General features: G+C 35.2%; 1 protein-coding gene across 1 annotated transcript in view; it reads left to right on the top strand.

Annotated features, from left to right (window-relative positions):
* The window catches only part of IQCM (IQ motif containing M), a 231,407-nt gene extending 211,961 nt beyond the window's left edge, over positions 1–19,446 (top strand). Inside the window, exons 11-12 of the mRNA XM_036282282.1 lie at positions 16,752–16,910; positions 19,418–19,446. Coding sequence (XP_036138175.1) covers positions 16,752–16,910; positions 19,418–19,446 — 188 coding nt within the window. The remainder of the gene's footprint in view (positions 1–16,751; positions 16,911–19,417) is intronic.
* The last annotated feature ends 3,991 nt before the right edge of the window (positions 19,447–23,437 follow it).

Below are 23,437 nucleotides of genomic sequence, written 5' to 3' on the forward strand. Positions count from 1 at the left end.
ATTTTCATGTCTTACTTTTGAGCTTTTTAAAAATGCTAAGTCTATGTGATTTCTCCAGAAATACTGAACATCTGGTAGGACGATTGTAATTGTTGTATATACTCATTATGACTTTAATTTTGATTATCAGCCATCATATTTTGAAATACCATGTTTCCCTTAAGTTACCTAATCAAAATGTTATACACATCTTATATATCTATAAAAAAGAGTTCATTTTAAAGGAAAACAAAATAAAACCCCATATGTTTAGTATTGAGATGGTAGTTACAAAAATGCACTGTTGAGGGACTTGTAATTTAACCATCACAATTTCCTAAGCAGATGTTTCCCAGTCCTCAGGGATTAAGAATATGGTTCCCATGGTAATTCTGGATTCTAAACATGCTCATCTTTGCCCTAAATGGATAGTAAATAGTTTGAATAGAAAACGACCTGTCTGTTAGCCATGATTAGACTTCAGTGTTATAAGAAAGAGAAATACACCACCTCTTTAAAAATAGACTACTTTCAGGGCACCATAATAGGTTCCAAGTCTGTAAAATCACAACCCCTTGATTGCCAGTGTTAACAAAAGCTTGTTCTTTAATTACCTATATTGCATTCGGCTTCTGTTTCCTTCCAAAACCCAATTATGGCTAATAGCAGCGGTAAACTGTACTCCTGTGTTCATGGCAGTTCATTTTAAAGTGCTCTGTTTGATCATTTGTCTTCATGGCTTAGCAAATCAGGTTCAGATTTTCACTGGAAGTGTCTAGTTTAGTAGTCTTTATCTTGCCTGCATATATGTAAATGGAAATCTTATATAATGTGAATGTCTTTTTATATTTTCTAGCCAGAGGCTTTTCCCTAAATCATGAAAATCATGCAATTTTCCTAAATTCTTACTAACAGGTTTTAAATGCAGTAATCCCAACACCTCACACCAGAGGAGTATTTTGAAATTCTTAGAAAGGAGATGGAGAACGTTTATTCATCTCTTTCTCCTACAAATCCATTTTCTCCCAGTGTGGTATTCATTGCCTCACCATTGTCTGCAGCTCGAATTCACATGTTCTCCTGCAGAGACGAGCAGCCTGCCTCTGGAGTCGAATCCAGAATAATTCAGGAGTTAATTTCTGATTTAATTTCGCTGCCGTCCAACTGTGGTAGAAACCCAGCTCTGAAGATTGCATGTAATTTATGGCACTGGGCCTCAGTCTCTAGTTCTCACGCACGCCACTCATTGTTGCCATGATAACGAATGGGCTCCGAGTGGAAATGGGCGAAAAGATACCTAGGAAGATAAACAGGAAAGACAGAAATTCAGACGGTGGGAACTAGTTCTGTTGATTTATTGAAAATTACTTCTCTGTACTGTATGTAGATGGTCGGTGTTGGGAAAAACCGAGTCGTTTTCATCTGCCTCTGTCTCTCTAACATGGCTGCTTCTCCCTCCCTGTCTTCAGAATAGTCGAGGAAACACACGAGCCATGAGGCCACGGGGCTTTCCGGCCATTCTGGACTGTTACCTGTCGTTATTTTGGCTGAGTCGTTTTCATTTTAAAGAGTGTCCTTCTGATTTTGGCCTGTCCCTGACATTGACCTTTACTCTGCATCAGCTAGTCAGCCTGTGAGCTTTCCACTCAGCATTCATTGAGATCAGCAACACTGATGTCACTTGGCTTATGTCAGGAACACAGAATGCCAAGCTCCACCCAAGAACTATCAAATCATGATGTTGTAGGCAGCACAGATATAGAACTTTGACCTTAACAAGATCTCCGAAGAATTCATAGATGACTGGATAGATACTATGCAGGAGCCCTTGCAGGTACAATATAACTAGAGAGGGGCGTGATATATATATATGTAGTAGGCAAAATCTGTCAAAGCAACTGTTTTTATAGTGTAGGATCTTTACTTTCTCATTTTCTAACACTTTATTTAAAAAGAAGTCTCTTGAGGAAGAGAAGTTTGCTTCTTGACAGTGCTCAGGCTTCTGTGCCTTCCCACCAGCTTAGATGTGGGTTTCTTCAAGTCGCTCCCAGGGAGCTCCCATTTATCTCCTACCCATTCCACAGCCATTTGACCATTTATATTCTAGGCATACGGTTTCTCCAAAATCTCTTTTTAATCTTTAGTCATTCATCACTTCTTTTCCTTGACAGTGTAATAAGCAACCTCATAAAATGATGCAAGACAAGATATTTCTATTGGGACTAATCCAAGTTTTGATAAAATTCAGGCTTTTCTAATGGAAATTTCTTCTTTTGAAAGTGATCCTCAATGCCAGGTATAGCCTCAGGATGGATGTGTTATTCCTTCAGTTTTATTGGCTTCATGTTGCCATTGACAAGAAACTCACCATACTAGCATCTTTCTTCCTCCCCCTCCCCCAATCAATTTCAAAACTGAAAATCAAATCAAAGTTGATATATTTTATTCATGTTTCTTTTTTGACATTTTCCAATCTAAGCTGATAATACTAAGGTTAAGCCCCATTAGTTACTTCAACCACTTCCAGAGATGATTAAAATTAAGATCTTGGTGTCGTATAAAAAATTCTATGTTTGAATTTGCTTTAATACCTCAAGTTTTCCCCCAGGACACTGCATTTTACTGTCCAGTAAAATGACACTTTGATCTTGATTTTTTAAATGCATCATTGACACAAACTTATATTATTATTCAAAAGTATAAATATTGTTTCTATTTGAGCCAGCTAGCTCTTTGGAATGAAGCATATTAGAAAGATTTAGCATTATGGATTCAATTATTTCATGGGCCAGTTAGCTTGACACAAAGAATCTATTCTGTTTCACTGTACAGGAACAAATTTATTTTTAAAGACAGCTTTCTTATATACACATCTTAGGACCTTAAGAGTCATCCAATAAGAGAGTATGAATGGCTAATTCCAAATTTCTCTTAAAAACCAATAAGAGGAAAAACTTTAAGCTATATTTTTAGCATATTTAGTCAGCAGCATGATAATTTATTCAAAATACTACATGTAAGAATAATTCTCACATTTTTCAAGTCTTTGATGATTTCTCAGAAAGTGAAATAAAATAATGTCAAAAGTTCTCTTTGGAAAATGCTTATAGGCCAACACTAATGAGGATTAAGTAGAAAATGTTCTTTAATTTGCAGCGAAGATATGACTCTCGTGGGAGTACAGGGAAAAACTATTTTTAAAAACCAGATCTAGTAGTACATCATATGACAACCTAAATGATGGGCAGCTGTATTTCTGAGGGAAAAAAATTCATATATATATACACACACACATATACATATAAATCTATATATATATTTTTTTTCTATTCCTAACTGCTATTCCAAGTAAAATGTGTTGTTGTTATTTGAAACATAAAACTTCCTTTTAAAATCTGAATCGAGATCTGAGATTTTAAGGTGAATCATCAGAGAAACAGCTTCTATCCTTTTAGGAAAGAGATGCAGAGAGTAACAATACAGATACAAATGCTGAGCTCATGAAATTTTTTGTGTTACTACCCGATGATAACAATGAACAACTACTCTAGGCATAGACAACATTTAACGGTTATTACATTAGGTTCCTATAAGTTATCATTTTGACCTCAAAGTAAGGCTCTACATTTTATCTTATCATTTGCTTTTATTAGGATCATAATTGTAACCACTAGGTGGCTAGTGTAATATTACTGACTTCAGTCTTAATTTTGAAATGAGATTCCTGGAGTATCAAATGTGTACAAATTAAAAAGCTTGATAATGTACATTAGAAATACCTACATGAATATTCTGTGTCCTCTGCTAAATAATTTGAAACTCAGACATTTGTATAAGTACATATATCTAAACACAAGGCTTTTGCAGAACTGTGGATTTATCCTACCTTGGCAGTCATGTCAACCATTTGCCACCATTCTCTCCGTCACTCGCGGTTAATTTCTGCCAGGTTTTGAGCTGCGAAGAAGATCGTGTTAGAGTGCAGATGAGAAAGTGCTCCTGCAGACCTGTCGTCAGGTTACATCGCTCACTAAGAGGAGCCAGTTGTCAACATACTGTCTCTTGACTGCATCAGGGATAAAGGAAAAAATGAACATTGTGGCTATGATAAAATCACAGTGTATTAGATACAATATTAGCATGTAATGCTTATGTTTCCAACCCAAAAGGGAGGGGAAAGGTGGTCTTTTGATAAGCAGTACTTTTAATTTTTTTTTTGAATTTTTGAGGGTTCTTTTACTTTATTTTTTAATAATTAATTTATTTATTTTTGTTACAGAGGTTTCTCTTTTCCCCCCAGTGACTCCCCCCTTTCCCTCCCTCCCCGCCCTGTCTCCAGCTTTGTTGTCCATGTCCACTGTTCATGCATACATGCATATAAGTTCTGTGGTTTATCTCTCCCCCACCACCCCCTCTTCTGGGGATTGTCAGTCTGTACCTCACTTCCACGTCTCTGGGACTACCCCATTCCTCAGACTGTTATCTTCATTATATTCCACAAATAAGTGAGATCATATGATACTTGTCTTACTCTGTTTGGCTTGTTTCACTTAGGAGAATACTTTCCAGGTCCCTCCATGTTGCCTCAAAGGATAAGCGATCTTTCTTTCTTACAGCTGCGTAGTACTCCATTGTGTATATGTACCACTGCTTTTTTATCCATTCATCTACTGATGGACATTTGGGTTGTTTCCAGATCTTAGCTATTGGAAATAGTGCTGCTATGAGCATGGGGATACATATATTGTTTCTGACTGGTGTTTCAGGCTTCTTAGTGTATATTCCTAGAAGTGGGATCACATGGAAGTTCTATTTTTAATTTTTTGATGTAACACCATATTGTTTTCCATAGTGGCTGCATCAGTCTGCATTCCCACCAGCAGTATACTAAAGTCCCCTTTTCTCCACACCCTCGCCAACACTTGTTGTTTGACGATCTGTTGATGGCGGCCATTCTGACAGGTGTGAGGTGATACCTCATTGTTTTAATTTGCATCTCTCTGATGATTATGATGTTGAGCATTTCTTCATATGTCTCTTAGGCATTTGTATATCCTGTTTGGAGAGGTGTCTATTTAGTTTCTCTGCTCATTTTTTAATTGGGTTCTTTGTCTTCCTTTTGTTGAGCTGTATGAGCACTCTCTATATATTGGAAATTAACCCCTTATCTGATATATCATTGGCAATGATGCTTTCCCATACAGTGGGTTGCCTTTCCATTTTGATGATTGTATCTTTTGCTGTGCAGAAGATTTTGAGTTTGATGTAGTTCCATGTGTTCATTTTCTCCTTTGTTTCTGTTGCCTTAGGTGATGTATCAGTGAAAATTCTGCTGGGTATGTTGTCTGAAATTTTCTTGCTTACATATTCTTCTAGTATTTTTATGAATTCACGAGTCACTTTTAAGTCTTTTATCCATTTTGAGTTTATTGTTGTATATGGTGTAAGTTGATGTCTAGTTTCATTTTTTTGCATGTAGCTGTCCTATTTTCCCAACACCATTTACTAAAGAGGCTGTCTTTACTCCACTGTATGCTCTTGTCCCCTTTGTCCAATATTAATTGAGCATATTACCTTGGGTCCATTTCTGGGTTCTCTATTCTGTTCCATTGATCTATCTGCCTGAGTAACTCTTAATTGTAATGTACTGTCATCAAATTCATCTCTTTTTTTCTTTACTTTGTACTATTCCTGAAGATGATCTCAATGCATTTTCTGAACTGCATTATATTAACTTTTCCCATTTTTCCTCAAGAAAATACAATATGTTAGAGTGGTATTTGTTATCAATTTAACTAATAACTTCTGTCAATTTGCCATGGACCACTAAAAACAATCTGTGTATTATTTTTGCCAATCCATTTGATCTTAGTGCTTGCTAATCTGTTTTTCTTTACTTCTATACAATTTTTCAAATAACATCTCTTTTAAAGCCCAATTAAAACAAAACAGAGAGATAGCAGATCTCTAATTTACTTTATCCTTTAAACTTGTTATCTTATGAAAGATATTAAATACAACACAGTGGACCATATACACATCTATAAATTATGTAAGCCTATCTTTAGTCAAGCAATTAATCTTGCTCTTTGGGGAAAAACCCAAGGGGGAATAACCTAAGTTGTCTTATATTTCAAGAGTCAACATGCACAAAACACTAGAATTTTGCTGTTTCTCCTATCTCAAATGTCAGAAATATATCATCTACACATCACTTTTCTCTTCAAGACAATGATTAGATAACCTGCTTGCTTAGATCTAGAAAACAGCATAAAATGAAAGTATGCTATTTATATATTTATAGAAAAAGTATCCCATGATAGTTTCTTGCCAAATGCCTTTAATTCATTTGGAGAATGGGAGAATCAACATAAATATATGCATGTTTAATCTTTTCTTTTTTCATTGGTAACCACATTTTTTAATTGTTTGAGGCAGCAGTATGTCCAACTAAAATAATACGTGTTACCCACTGGGAGTTTAACTTGATCAGGGATTAATCTACATTTCTTGTTTGTTTTTTAAAGAATACTTTAAGTAATTTAAATATGTAAAGTATTATATCCTAATTTATCAAAATCCTCTGTTGATAATTACCAATAAAAGGATGAAATTATTACATTTAAACTTCCTTTTACATCTTTCTAATATCTCCCAATTAAAAAAATATCTAATATTTGAAAATACTTTCAAGTTTTCTAACATATATACTTTTTCTATAATTCCTATAGTTATTTGACCTTATATTCCTCTCTATAAATATTTTTATTGATTTTTTTTTAGAGAGAGAGTAAGGGAGAGAGAGATAGAAAAACATCTATGTGAGAGAGAAGCATCAATTGGTTGCCTCCTGCACAACCCCTACTGGGGATCGAGCTTGAAACCTGGGCACATGCCCTGACCGGGAATTGAACCGGGACCTCTCAGGCTATGGGACTATGCTCAATCCACTGAGCCACACCAGCCAGGCTATTGTTCTATATATTTAAATGAGTTCAATACTTATCAACTATATTTCTTCCTGACTTCCTTTCTTCATGTTTTACCATGGCTTCTCCACTCTATAGTTCTTTATTTTCATTCAATTTTGACTCTATTTGAACAAAATATAGTATTTTATTATTTGTTTTGTTGTATTTCAAAAAGAGATTGTGGGTGCTTTATTTCCTGAGAATTTTTGTTTTGTTTTGTTTTTTTTAAGTGTCTTTATACTCAGCTTAACTTAAAACTCTTGGATTATACCTTTATAAAAATTTATAAATATTCTTCTTTTTATGAATATTGTTTTTGAAAAACTGAAGCCAGCTATTACCACCTGTTGGAAGTAATTTTTGGTCCCAGAGGGTACATGGTATATCCTTAAGTTCAGTTAGCTTGTCATGGTCTCTTTGATGTGTAAGCTTGACTAGGCTATATAGTTCCCAGTTATTCAAACACTAACCTACATGTTGCTGCAAAGGTATTCTGTAGTTGTGAATAAAGTGCATAATCAGTTGATGTAAGTAAGAGAGATCATTTTAGATGCTCTGGGCAGGCCTGATACTATTATTTGACAGGCTATTAAAACAGAGCTGAGGCTTCCCTGAAGAAGAAATTCTTCCTGTGCATAATAACTTCAGTATCTGCCCCCAAATTCCAGCCTGCCCTTCCTGGTGGCTGCTCTATGGATTCTGAATTTGCCTAAACAGTCCCCACACTTGTATAAACCAATTTGTGGCAATAAAACCTTTAATATATTTCTCCTATTGATTCTGCCTCTCTAGTTGAACACTGACTGATAAAGATTTATCTAAAAATGTAGAAATGGGAAGTAGGTGAAGACTAGAAGAGCATTGAAGACTCTGATTAAAAAAAAAATCCTGGATAGTCTTGAACAGACTCTTAGTAGAATTATGGACATTTAGGATTCTGCTAATAAAGTCACAGAAGGAAGTTAGGAGCGTGGTAGAGAAAGCCCAAATCACGTTAGAGAATATTTAAATCACAGAGAGACTGTGGGTAGAAATATGGAAGTTAAAGGTACTGTTAATGAGGGCTCAGAAGAAAATGAAGGACATATTATTAGACATGTGGGGAAAGGAGATCCTTGTTATATTGTGGACAAAAGCTCAGAGCAAAGGTGTTCTATCATTATGTCGAAAGTACAAGTTGCATGCTATGACCTTGAACACTTAGCTGAAGAGATTTCCAAGGAAAAATTTGAATGTGAAACCTAGTTACTTTTGCTGTCTATAGTAAAATGTAGGAGGATAAATTGAGAGAAATGTTAAACAAAAAGGGACCAGATGTTTTGGAAAATACTCAACTCATTGAGATACAAAAGTTGAGGTTCACTTACAGAAAAATATACAGGAGGATAAAGCTGAGAATGTGGCTGGACAACCTTTTGCTAATAACCTCAGAAATATTTTTAAAAGTTCAGTCACACAAAGATATTTTTATGGAGAAAAAAATGTATGATCAATAGAACCTCCCAGTCATCTAAGCAGAAGTCAAGAATGGGAATGGAATTTTCCAGGAAAGATGTGTGGAGAAGCCTCTTGTCTAATGGAGTGACTCTTCATAACATACATGGGAGAACCACAAGATTTTTGAGGAGTTTATACCAGAAGAATACTTTTAGCTTGGACCAACAAGGACAGAGGCAGTATGAAATGAAAGAATGTTATTAGATTAAGTGGATAGCCAGGAAACAGACTGGTTAAACATCTCAGGTACAAATCCATGCTACCCTTCTTGAAAATAGAAACAAAACAAAAAAGAAAGATGAATCAGAGAGCAGAGCTGAAAACTACAGAGGTGTATTTCCAACCACTAAAATCTAATCAATTTATTTAACTAGAATCTGAAAAACATTCTTTTTTTTCTATTTTCCTTCTTTTGAATGGGAATGTTTTAACTTATTTTCTGCTTGTTCTATTGTTGTATTCTGGGAACAGACAACCGGTTCCTAAGTTTTAGAGGTCCATAGAGAGGAATTTTATCCAAGATGGATTATACCCAGAGCTTCACTCATATCAAATTTAGATGATTTAGGTGATTAGATTTGGGAATTTTGAGCTGATGAGATTTTTGGATTTTGACTTGACGTTGTAAGTGGTAGAGACTTTAGGGGACATAGGGGATTCTCACTTATTTGGATTTAATTTTTTAGTGTATGAAATAGCATGGTATTATTTTTGTCTCATGAAAGGCAAAGAGAGTGCTAAGCATGGAAAAGGAAAGGTAAATCCTTGTGGATTCTTTCATAATGATTTTTTTGCATGGAAGTTTGACAGAATTGTTGAGTAAAGCAATATATAGCTAAACCTGTTATTATTATTATTATTATTATTATTATTTTGCTAAGGGATTGAGATAAAATGGGGAAATTGTACTTAAAATAATGAACTAGTAACTCCAACTTTCTCCTCAATATACTTTATAAAACATATTACTAATGAATAGCCTAAAGATTGGTTTGATTTCCCCTGGCCCTTAAGGATATGTATACACATAGGAAAATGACCAGAGAAGGGCAATCTACAGCAAAAGAAACCAATAGGATTGGGTAATTCAAATTTAATTTAATAATCCAACCTAGGAGGTAAATTTGTTTTTATTAAAATACTTTTTCAAACAAAGTAAAAAGAAATATCTTGTGAATTATGTATGGTAAGCCCAATAAAAACTGCCACTGTGCTCTCAAGTTTTATGAAATTTTCTGTGCTATTCTATTTCTCTCAAAGTGAGAGCATTTAAACTAAGGTGAGAAGACCATTTATCTTGAATCTGTCAGAGTAAAATCATGTTAATGGATTTAATCTAGCCATCCTGAGACTCAGACCTTCAGAGAAAAATGAAGGGCATATTTTTTAAAGTAGAGTACTTATTATTAATCATAATACTCTAATCATTTATGAGACAATGTTTGCATTACTTCCAGTACACAGACACCCACACACAAACACACATAAGCTTTCAAAAAAAAAAAGAAAATGTTCCTCACATGGAATCCTTAAAATTATATTTGAATTATTAACCACAATTATTTTAGTGTTTTATGTAGCTATATGACTTATGTACAGTAATATGATCTAGTTTCTTGTAAATTACATGAAGACAGAAAAAAGAAAAGTCTTAGCTTTCATTAGCAAACACTTGAAAATATTTTTATTTACTAATAATCTGCAAAGCAAAAAACTCAACATGAAAATAAAATTAAACATTAGCATATTTCTTTATTAGCTTTCTGTATTCCACTGAAGAAGTGAACCTTTTGAAATAATTGTGCTTGGATTATTGAACAATCAAATGACTGCAATCCCCTAATTTTCTATTTTATAATAGAATTTTGATTGGATTTATAAAGGGTATGTGCGAAGGACACAATTTTCACACACTTAACCTTTGAATTACATAGTGAAGAACATTCTGGCAAAATTAACAATGTGTGCCTCTTTTCATGAACTGAGAGGATTTAAAAGTAGGACTGTTTGTTATACTTTAACAAATTTTTAAATTAATTCATGTCCTTAGTATGTATTTTTTTTACTCTCAGTCAAATGTTAATGAACATTTTTGCTCTTCTTTAAATTAAGTAATGTCAGTATTTAATTGTAATATAAGAGATCAATGGCCCTTGCATTTATTTTTACTGGTTATATTATCCAGTGGCATACTATTTTACTGCCATCTTAATTATTTTGCCCTTTGGTTTTGAATCTCAATGTTTTCCCTTCTTCAATGATTTTTTAAAAAGAAAATTTTATTAATGTAGATATGGGATGCTCTAGAATTCACTTTTCTTTGTTCAAGACATATAATTTTTAATACTGATAAATTGGTATTCTTTTAAATTTACTAACAAATAGAAAAAGCTCAGATAAAAATGGCATGACAAAAAAGTATGACATTCCCTTATTTCAAATCAAAGAAAATGAATATAGCATAAAATGCTCTAACTAAACAATGGAAAAAAAAACATTAACAGTACAACATTTAGAAACTGGTTATTTATAGTAGGTTATCGATTATTTGACCATGAGTTCAAACTCACATTTGAAAACCCCATACTGAAATCCTTATGTGACTGGTCTTTGGCCCATAAGAGAAATTAGCATTTTAATGAATGTGTAATATTCAGAGTGGAAGAAAACCTCCATAGTCTGTATCCATTGCCTTTAGCCTATAAACTGTGTGTTTGTATAAAGTAGACTTTCACCTTGGTGATAAATTTAGTTACATAATAGTGCAGCAAGATATTGGGCTAAGGTAAAGGATTAGAGTATTTCTGCCCACACTTGTGAATACTTGTTTGTTATTGACTTCAATAATGAGGTCTGCCATTCTGGTTTAATAACCCAGGGATACTAGTAAAGCTCTGTGAGCTATCTAACTTCCTGATGCACATAGGACTGGTCCTGAACTCACCAGTTTACACACATGCCCTTTGGAAGTATTGTGTCTGTGCCGGAACCGTGTGCAGAGAAGGCCCATTAGGAAGAAACTGACACTCAAATATCCTATGAGCTCAAGGTTCTCATTACTCAGTGTAAAGTGCGGTTCTTTCATCTGAGATTGTGCTGCTCATGCACTTTCCGTGTTAAATTATAATTTTAGAAAGAAACACTTGGAATAATAGATGGTCTTTCTTTTTATCATCTTAGAATGTAAAACTGACAACTTTTTCTTTTCTCTAGTTTTATTAAGAATCTTTTTATTTTTAAAAGTACTCGATCTATTATTTTATTATTTTTAAAATAGATTTTTATCGATTTTTAGAGAGAGGGGAAGGGAGAGGGAGAGATAGAAACATCGATGTGAGGGAGAAACATCGATCGGCTGCCTCCTGCACACCCCCTATTGGGGATAGAGCCTGCAACCTGGGCATGTGCCCTGACCAGGAATCAAACCAGCAACCTCTTGGTCCGTGGAATGACACTCAACCACTGAGCCACACCAGCTGGGCTCAATCTATTATTTTTAATAGAAAATGTTTTACATAACTTAGAGTGCTCTGCTACCAAATGTCCTGTTAACTACTTATGTTCTATTTGGTTGCTTGGAGAATAAAAACCATGCATATGGGATTAGAGTCGGCAAATATTAGGAGTAATAATGATTTCTTATGCTATTCTTGTATTTCCAAAGTTTCCTGTTGAAGACACACAATGCTTTTAAAACCATGAAATAATGTTAAAATAATCATGGAACTTGAATACTTGCCAAACACAAATAAACTCAATATGTAAAACCTCATAATTTTTTAAATCACTGTGATTTTTGAAGTACCAAGTGTGAGAACCACTGCCTTAAATATTCAAATTCAGGCTGTGCAGGAGGGAATAATGAGCTCACCCAATAGTACAGCTCCCTGCTTGGGAGAGGAAGGGGAGGACATCTTTAGGTTCTCTGAAAACTCACCACCTACTCTGAATATTAAGCATAATGAACCTCATTTACCTAAGACGAGGAAAGCTAGAGATAGCTAAGGAGGCCACCTGTGGGGTTTTATACCAGCTCACACCCTTAGCAAATTGAGGGGCTGCAATCAGCTGATGAAGAGTAGTTTTGACCTGATGGCTCTTCAATAGCAAAGGAAGTTCAGAAAACTGCCCGGAAGGAGGTGTGAGCTGCTGCTTTTGTGAGAGAAGCCACAGAGCTGACCAGCAGACCTCACAGGAACAGCGAGCAGAAGGGTTTAGGAAGACTGGAGAACTCCCAAGGGAGAACCTGCTGGGTGACTGGCTACTCATGAAGCTGCCGGAAGCCCATGATACCGGGAAACTTTTGTTGAAGCAGTACGGCACTCCGGTTAGAAGAACAGGCTTGAAGGTAGAATTGAGATTTGATCCTGGCATCACCATTACCAGATGAAAATTCTCTGTAACTTCTCTTTGCTTCAGTATCTTGACCTATAATGTGAGTGTGATAACATTGAACTCATAGCATTTGTCAGCAAGTTAACCATATATGAGTGTAGGATTAAATTAGCTAATGTATATAACCTGCTTAGCCCACTGCCTGCCATCTATTAAGCTCTTAATAAATGCTATCGATTACTGGTATGTTCATTTGTTTATTGACCCTTTGTAAATATCAGGCACAGGGCAAGGTGCTAGAGGATACAATGGTTAGCAAACAGCCATGGACCTTGCCTGCTTGGAACTAATAGTTTTGTGAAGGAGATAGATCTTAATTAAATAAACATGTAAATAATATAATTACAAAATTCAATAGATATAATGGAGAAAAAGTAAAGAGAGCAATAACTCTGAGATTTTGCCATATTTTTTTAACCCTATGATGTATATTTTCATATTTTAATGTCTCTGAAATTTAGCTACACCCTGTCATTAATGGCATGCCATAGTTAAATTGCCAGTCCTTTATATTTCTGAGTGGTCTGTAGGCTGATGGGGCCATCAACCTCCGTAATGTCTTAGATGTACACAATGTGCTCCTTATTGTTATTGTTAATAATAACAAGAAAGACCACCCTAACACCAGTTAGTAGCCTACAGGTGACTGATGAACCAAAAAACTTTTGAAAGTGGTAGAATTCCCCAGAATCTTGATGAATATCCAACAGGAACCACTGACCCTTAGAGCATCCAAAATGGAGTAGGAGTGACCAGAAAGGACAATGACTTTAGGACGACCGCCTACTTTTCCACCCACCCACCCGGGGCACAAGAAGATGGGGCAGGAGACAGGAAGCTGCTATTATTATCCAAATAGAAGAGAGGCTGTATCAGCATCTGTTTGATGGAGAGCATCATAATGATAGTAATAACTCACTTAAGTAATGGTGACCAGAGATTAGGTGTTCTTCTAGACTTTATTTATAGTAACCCGTTTTTAGTCCTTGTGACTACACTGTATCGTGGACAGGTTTTTGTTGTTGTTGTTTTTTTTAATGATACTGGGATGAAGAGAGGTTAACTAACTTGTTTCAGGTCACACGACTTGTAAATGGCAGATCCAGATTCACACCCAAGTAGTGCAGCTCCGAGGCCTCTGCTCTCAACCTCCCCTGCTTACTCTTGGTGAAGATAATTAACCACTTAGTGACCAGGGAACAATAGAAAGTTATGGAAATTTCATGTGGGATTTTGCTACAGAACCACTTAGACACATATATTTAAGATCTTCTGATTTTTACTACATATGTGGCTTGGTGAAGGATGGGTAAGGAAGAGCTCTTAAATTTTTTTAGTTCTGAGAACAGAATTATTACACCTAAATCCAATGTGACTTAGCAGAGTATTAAAAGGAAGGTCCTCCATAAATAACAAAAATGATCAATATCAGCAACAAAAATCAAATTCCTGTTTTTATCTTGGGATATGTAACAAATACATATGTAATAAAATTAAAAGAAGAAAACATGTTTTATAAGCTTTGTTTTCTAAAATGAAAAATGGGTATTTATAAACAACTTTGATCTTATGAAGACAAGGTACAGTCATTAAATACCATAATGCCTTGTTTATAGAAGTTCCAAGGTTCTGTGTGTGTCACCTGATAGAAAATGGTGGCATTAGCAAGACCCTGACCTAGAAGCCTTCAATGTGTGTTTGATACTGGAGTTCCCATTATATCTCACTATCCTAGGAAGTTCAACACTCCACCAGCTTCATGTGTTTCTACTGAGTCTTCAATCAGGATTAGCCAGTAAGAAAAAGTGACGGTTCTACATTCACAACAACTTATATTTTAGTGTAGGCATTTTAGTTTTCCTGAAATGAAAACAAAATAAAGTGCTGTATTAAAGCAAAATAAAGTGCTGTATTAAAACTAATGAACATAAACCTATTTTATTTCCTGGCTTTCACATTTTTTTTTATTACTATTGAAGTAATATTGGATGAAAACTAGTAACACACTTCTCCAGTACTTATGAACATGGTGTTATAAGTATTTTATATATCTTTAATTCTAACAATAACCCTATGAGGCCAATATTATTACCTGGAAATAAATTGATTTGTCTAATATTTCACAGGATGTTAATGGGGGTTCAAGATTTAGCACACAGATCTGTCTGTATTAGTCGAGGTCAAATTAGAAAGCAGAAGTTACACAGTAATTGGAGCAGGTCAAGTTTAATATTAATAATTAGTAATTATGATAGGGACTGGAGTAACTAAGACTGGCTGCTAAGGATAAAAAGAACCCTAAGAATTGAGAAGAGAGGACATAGGGAGTTGCCACTACCCCTAGGCAGAGCACCTAAGGATAAAACAAATTTAAAGATGGTCCCTACCTCCGTCTCTTCCTCTGGGATCCAGATCCAGGGCATAGCTGTGACCCAGTGAGTGGCAGAGTTCACTGACATCGTGTGCTGCTAGAATTGACAGGGAAGTCACTTTCTGGGGTTCTGACCAGAGGCAGGTCTCACAATGTGGAACCCACTGGGAACCCATTCATGGGAAAGTTTCACACCACAGAATTCACTAGAAAGCTCCCAAACTGTGTATTTAGGGAGCTCCAGGTGGTGTCAGGTGACATGGCCAGAAGCTACCCTGCACTGCTGGCTACTGTGAACTGCGGAGCCAGCCAGGAAAGCCCCCAGAACCAGACAGGGCCCCTTCATTCTCTTCTTCCCCATTTTACTGTGCATGGATGGTGCCATATGGCAAGGGATCAATGTCCTAGTCTCACAAGCAGGACTATGAAGGTGGATTGGAGTCAGGCAGCAGGTTAAAACCTGTAACACTGCCCACCAACAAATCTACCTTCTTCAATCATTATGTTTTACTGCCTTTACTTATGTGCCACAAAATAGGATATATATAATAAAATAAAGGAAACTAAAAAGGAAGGAAGGGAAGAAGGAAGGAAGGATAGTGTGACAGAATTATTCATGGAGATTCACATCCAGTATCTCCTTTTCTTGAAATGTCTCTAGGTGAGTCACATCGAATGAACTGTTCAGGAGACTGCATTATTGAATTTTAGGAGAGTGGTATATCAACCATAAACTGAAATGATACACTGGAGGCCCACGTGCCATAGCCAAAGATTTTTCAGTTTACAAATAAAATTATTTTTTTAATTATAGTTTTCTCATCTACTTGTTAATGCAGGTCATATTGGGTTGACAAACTTTTGTTTGCAATTAAGGACTTCCTTAGATAATCCAAATCCTAATTGCATCATTTACAGACTGAAAGATTTAGGCAAGTTATTTAATTTCTCTGAGCCTCACTGTCTTCATGTAAAATGGAAATAATAACAGGATCTACCTTATAGATGTGCTTTGAAAATTAAATATGTTAATGTTTTAAAGCATTTGGAAATGTCCCTAGCATAGAGTTAGTGTTATATAAATATTTGTATATGTATTCCTGGATCATAGCCTAGAAATACTAATTCTTTCAGCAATTTCAGTTTATGGAACTCTAGACTTACTCAACATTTTTTGCCTGGTTACTCTGATTTTATTGTTTAATGGCAATTTCACAATATATATGGTTATGCTATAGTATGTAGAATATAAATGCTGTTCATTGCTATCTTTTTTCCCCCCTATTGCTACTAACAACACTGCTTTAACTGATAGTGTTTGAAGATGCTATTAGTAGAGTCCTTTCCTAATTTTTGCTAGGAATTATCTGAACAGTAAGATTTTGGTGAGGTATCTTTGATGAAGGAAAACTCATGTTGTCAACATAATCATTAGCATTTAAATTATTAAATAGTTTTAATTTGCACCCCTTAAAAGAAACACATTTGACATTCTGTAAAAATGTCTAAAGTTTTTAATATTTCTTTTTTTTTTATAGACAACCATGAAAAATATTCTGAAATCATCAAGAAGTCCAATGCAATTGAAATGTTATTTACACTCTATCCTCCTCAAGGTGCCCATGTGCAGAATAGGCAACTTAAGTCCACTTGGCTGAGACCCGTAGTAAATGGAGAAGAAGGCTACAAATATATAGGTAAGATACTGAACCTTATTTCCTTTGATAGTGAAGAAGGAATGATTCTTTACACAACTCGAATTCATCACTTAGATAATGTGAGGGGTTACATAGGCCCTATAAAATATTCTCTTTAGTTCTTAATTATTATGCCTACATTTTAAAAAGTGGCTGTTTTATACTTTGATACTTCCACGAGAACAGTGGAACCACACTGTATGTATCTATTCAGCTGATGATGAATATTTGGGTTGGTTTTTTAAAAAAGTGATTCTGCAAGGAAAGCTGCTATTAACCTTCATAATCAGGACTATATATAGAAATAGCTTTGCTTTTATCTTGACTAAAGTGTTTTCCAAAGTGGTTGTACCATTTCATATTCCTCACCAGCAGAGACATAAGGGTTGACTTTGCTCCACAGTTCTATCAATACTTATATTAATAAATCTTTCTCATTTTAGTCATTATAATTGCTTTGTATTGGTGTTCTATTGTGATTTTAATTTGCATTTCTTTAGTTGATATAAAGTGTCTTTTCATGTTTTTGTCATTTGTATAGCTTCTTTAATGAAGTGACTGTTTAAATTTTTATCGTGTTGAGTCTTTTAATCATAATTACCAAAAGCTGGAAACACATAAATATTCTTTAATTAGTGAGTGGATAATCAAAATTTGTTACATCTGTACAATAAAATACTTCTCAGCAATGAAAAGGAATGAACTATTGATACACACCAACATGGCTGAATTTTAAATATATCATGTCAAGTGAAGGAAACCTAGCTGAAAAGCTACATATTGGTTCCATTTAAGTGACACTTTGGAAAAAGCAAAGCTATCAGGCTAGGTGGAGGTGGGCAAAAAGGGGAAATGGGGGACATCTGTAATAGTGTCAAATAATAAAAGATATATAAGGCCCTGGCCAGGTGGCTTAGTTTGTTGGTACACATTTTGTGTACCAAAAAGTGGTGGGTTCGATTCCTGGTCAGGGCACATACCTACCCTGTTTCTCTCTCACAGTGATCTTTCTCTCTCTCAAAAATATAAATAAAATAAAATAAAATAAATCAGTAAACATATTTGGGTGAGGATTAAAAAAAATAACAACAAATGGACTCTAAGGACAGCGATCAGCCCTGTGATTACTAGGACTTATGGCTCGTGGGCAGGCTTGACTATAAAGAGGCAGAGTAAGAGAGTTCTTAGGTTAGCGCACCTGTTTCGTATCTTGATCATGGTAGCGATGTATGACTCTAAAAGTTAGTCAAAACACACTATATACCATGAAGAGTGGATAGTACTATAAATAAAATGTTAAAAATAAACACAAAATAAAAAAGAGAGAATACATATACATGAATGGCAAACAAGCCCTCCCACCCCCCAAAAAAAGATATGCCCTGTTGTTAGTCATAAGGCAAATGTAAATTAAAACACAATGTGATACCGCTCCACACCTACCCTAATGGCTGAACTTTTTGAAAAAGACTACAACACACTAAGTGTTGGCAGGGATGCCAGACACCAGAACACGAATGTTTGCCTTTGCAAATGCAAAATGGTAAAAAACAAAAAAACAAAAAAAAAAAACCACACTGCAAAATAATTTGGCACTTTCTTAAGAAGTTAAACACATACCTGTTATATGACCGAGCCATAGTACTCCTAGAAATTTGCCCAAGAGAAAAGGAAGTGTGTGTCCATACAAAGACTGGTACATGAGTATTCATAGATTCATTTTTGGTGAAAGACCCATACTGGAAACAACTCCAAAGCCCATCTGCTGGAAAAGGATAAACACGTCGTGATATATCCATACAGACTACTACTCAGCAATATGAAAGAACCAACTATTGACAGTCGAGATACAAGTATCACATGTCTGAATCTCAAAAGAATTATGCTAGGTAAAAGATGCCAGATTAAGGAAAAAAAAAAAAAAAAGAATGCAAGTGTATGATTCCATTTATCTAAAAGCCTAGAAAATGCAAACAAAATAAACTATATGATAGAAGCATATCTGAGGTTATCTGGGAATAGAATGGGGAGCAGAGTGACACATGATGGATTACAAAATGCGGGGGTAACAAATATTTATTATCTTGATTGTGGTGATGGTTTCATGGATGCATAAATATGTCAAAATTCATTAAATTATCCACGATAAATATGTGCAGTTTTTCATTTATACATAATAAATGTATAACATGATAATAAAAATGAAGCTGAAAACATAAATGTAAAGAACCAAGATAGTGAAATTGGTATTTTGGCAATATTTTTGCAAGAAGATTTCTCTTTAAGTTTTAAAACTAGCATTTTAGAATTTATCTACAGAGTCACAAATTTAATGCACTCTTATGGGGCTGGTGGATATAACAGTATATGTAAGTGCTCAGTCTGATAGATAGCCTAGAGGAAGAAGAGGAGGAAAAGAAAGCAAGAAAATTGTGAAAAAGATTGCTGAAGCCGCTAGGTTGTGTAAAATGAATCAATACTCCAGTTGCAGTTTATTTTCTTTGCAGTTTTCCACCTGAAAATTACCAGAACGTGACCCATGTCATTCTAAAAAATTGTGTTCACTGTTTAGAGACCATTTGTGAACATTTGGTTCAAATAAATATACAGAATCTATGCAAGTGGCATTATGTTGTGACTCAAGGACTCTATTTTCTGAGGTTTTTTTTGTTTGTTTTGTTAATCCTCACCCAAGGATATTTTTCCATTGATTTTTTTTACACAGAAGGGAAGGGAGAAGGGGAGAGAGGGGGGGGGGGGGGGAGAGAAACATCAATGTGAGAGAGAAGCCTAGATAGACTAGTTGCCTCCCGCACAACCCCTTGGGGATCGAGCCTACAACCCAGGTAAGTGCCCTTGACCTGGAATTGAACCTTGAACATTTTGATCCACAGGCTGACACTATAACCACCCAGCCAAACTGGCCAAGGATCCTCTGAGGTTTTAAGCTTATCTTTTCCCTTTTTAGCATGTGACCAAGGCCTTGCATCTTTGTGAATTGCAGTTGTTATTAAATTGATTGACAAGAGAATTTGCAGCATTTGCCTTGAAAAAGATCAGTCTATTACAGAAAGTGCTTTCTGAAACTCAGTAACTTCTTGACTATAAACATTTTAGGGAAGATAGCTCTGGGGATTTATTAAATGTCCCCACATTAATACTCCACAATGTAGGCACTACTGTTTATTGATTTCACTCTGTGGATTTAGAGATGTATTATCAGCAAGAACTGAGGAATAGTTATTAGAGTTACTCAATGCTCTATAAATGGTGTCGGCTGCTAACAAGTTATGTAGTTTAAGGAACAGGCATCCTCTAAAAATATTCAGTATATCCATTCTTTGCTATTCCATAATTTCTAACACTAGCTTGACTATAGCCAGAATGCCGCATTGAAGTCATAATTTCAAATTGGTTAATGTGTACAAAGTTTTTCTTCTGACTCATATTTTCTATAATTTTAAACATCAACAATATAAAGCAGACTTAAATTTTTTTTCCGGGAACATAGGTCTTGTCAAACTTTTATTTTTTTGAAGAGGCTGTTTAGGAAAGCTAATCTTTTGACATGTCTTTGGTTACCGTTCCTTATGAATGGTGTGTCCTTGCGCTCTGCCGGTCTTCTGGCCTGTCCCAAACACACTGAGCTGGTTCTCTCCTGCTTTACGTCTTTGTGACTTTGGTGGGTTTTGAACCTGGAAGCTGTATATTATATTAAAGAACTCTTGAAACTTCAATGGGAATACATTGAAAGGGGTAGGCCAGCCATTATCTTCCAATGAAACCATTTAGGGATTACAAATGAATGATTAAACTATTTTTTCAAACTAATGGTTCATTCTTAACTGAAACCATATTATTGTATTAATATAAGGTTTCTAATTTGTTCAGATCCTGAGTAATGAGCATAGACCTCCAATTTTCTAGTACCTCTTCTTCATATATCTTTTCCAGCCCTTGATATAGTAGATTTTACTTACCTTTATAACATATAATTATTTAAGGTATATAATTAATACTGGAGTTTGATTTCCTGGCCTAATCACTTTTGTTACCCATTATAGAAGTACAAGGTGTCTTTTTATGCCATTCACTTTATTCCCCTGCCTTCAGGCAAGACCTGATGTGCTTCCGCCACATGATAATCCCATCTTTAACGACTGGCCTTCCAGCAGTCGTCCTTGACAATCAAGTCTGATATTTGATGATCTCTTCTCTTAGAATTTTCTACTTTGCAACATGGGACTTTCTTTTCTTATATACCATTCATTGGAGTTGGAACTTTTTCACTATCTACAAAATAAAGGTTTTGCATTGTTTAATAAATCTTTTTTTTTTTCAATTGGCCATTTAAAATATTAGTTCTCAGAAGTCCTCTTTCTCATCCTTAATGTCTTTGGAATTTCTCTCTACGTATTCTTCAAATTTTCTCATTTCTTTTAAGTGATGAAACTCAAAATAAGATAGGATAATTAAGTATGTTGGATTTATTGTAGATATCCTAGCTACTACATGTTCTGCTTATATCTTGCACTTTAAAAAACTTTTGAAAATACACATTTCAGCTGTTTCTTAGATTTCTATTCATCATTTTTATTTCCTTTTTTTTGCCATGTTTTCTTGTAACTATTTGATACATATATAATTTATTTTGCCTTCTTAAATGTTTTTATCCTACTTGTGCTGATTTTTCCTTAGACTATGGACATTTATTACTCATGTCAAAACTAAGTTGTTTTTGAGTTTATTTTTTGAGGATAATCCTAATTTGAAAGAAGCTCCATATATTTTATTTATTTATGGTCTGTTATAATTTGGATAAGTTAAAATATACTATGCTTTGCTCTGCCTATGGAGTGTCTGCTTGCTTAAGGAGAATAATGTGGTCACTGAAAAATATACTTTAAATTCAACTGGACTTGGAAAGTTGTCTGAGTATATACCTGTTGATCTCCCTTTTTTCCCCCAACTATAACCTGGCAGAAGCTTCCACTTACATGTTCTTGAAGGTCCCTTAGATTTTCTTTGTTAAGGGCAAATGATGTGAATGTGTTTTTATAAGTGTTATTGTTGGTGGGAAAATGTCATTTTATTTTTACAAGGTTTAGCTGTTTAAAACTTTTACTATTCAGTATAATCACAGGAATCCCTCAAAAGAAAGATAAAATTGAATGAAATATCAAATCTGGTTAAAGTTTTTCAATATGGTCAAGTTACTAAATATTCTAATGAATAAGGTCTTTCTCATTTAATGGAGAGAACGTGTTCTACATGAAGCCCATGTTTTCTTGAACTTGAATGATAGAATCAGAGTGTGTCTCCCTCTTCGCCAACCCCAGTTTCACCAAGCAGGTTGGAAGCATTGAGTAAGAAGGTGTGACTTTAGATCTATAAGTTATAGGAAATGTGAGTTGCAGATTTACAACAATCTACCACTCAGTATTTTACTGGTGAACTTGGTAAAATGAAAATTGTAGGAATAACGTTTTACTATTTGACTTCTGCATTTATTTATTCAACAAGCGTTGAGTGTTTATTACATGCTTGTCAAAAAAATGGAGAAATAACTAAAACTTAATTTCTGCCTTAGAAGTGTTATTATTTTATCAGATCCAAAGCACTGTGAGAGTTTTGGCTCAGTCAGTCCCAGTGAGTATTCCTATTGGTCTCTGGGTCAAATAGAATACTACCAAATGAGGATCTTAAAACAAACAAAATAGAAACCTGGAGAAAACTTCTGTAAATGACAAAGGATGACAACAACACTAAATATCTGAAATTAAAAACTCAAAGTTGAATTTAGGGAGAGTTATGCTAGTTAAACAGTCTCTTTGAGCAAAGTAAACTATTGATATTACTCAGGGTTTTGGGGAAGAGTTGTAGCCAGCCTACAATACGACCCTCCTGATCTGTGCATCTTGGTATTCATGCTTTTGTAGAAATCATACACATTGTATCAGGGTTGGTCTTTGTTACCAAAAAAGTACAGTAGTAATAATGGTATGTCATTTCTGAAGGTAGGCCATAAAAGATGTGCCTTCTGCCTTGCTTTCTCTTGAATAAGCTACTCAGAAAACTAGCTGCCATGTCATGAAGATACTCAGGTAGCAGTGCTGAGAGGTCTACGTGCTGATGAACTGATACATCTGCCTATAGCCAGTGAGGAACTGAGGTCTGTGTGAACAATGAAACATGGAAGTGGAGCCTCCAGTCCCAACAGTCCTTCAGGTGGCTACAGCTCTGATGACAGCTCATGAGAGACCCTGGCCAGACCCACCCAGAAAATTCAGTCCAAATTCCTAACTTCCGATATGAGATGATTATTTGTTTAGGCTTCTAGTTTGGGGTCATTTGTTATGCAGCGTGCAAGTCAGTGATTGGTGGCTTTTAGCAGTGAGAGTGAAATGACACAGGATTAAGAATGTAGTTCCTCAGGAAAGATGGAGTTGCTGATCGACCTGCCTTCCAAAATGTGTTACTAGAGTGAGGCTTTGTTTATTGGTTAATTTCAAAAGGAGGATCTTCCA

This window comes from Molossus molossus, unplaced genomic scaffold (assembly GCF_014108415.1).
Source record: "Molossus molossus isolate mMolMol1 unplaced genomic scaffold, mMolMol1.p scaffold_m16_p_4, whole genome shotgun sequence".
In the NCBI taxonomy this organism is placed as follows: Eukaryota; Metazoa; Chordata; class Mammalia; order Chiroptera; family Molossidae; genus Molossus; species Molossus molossus.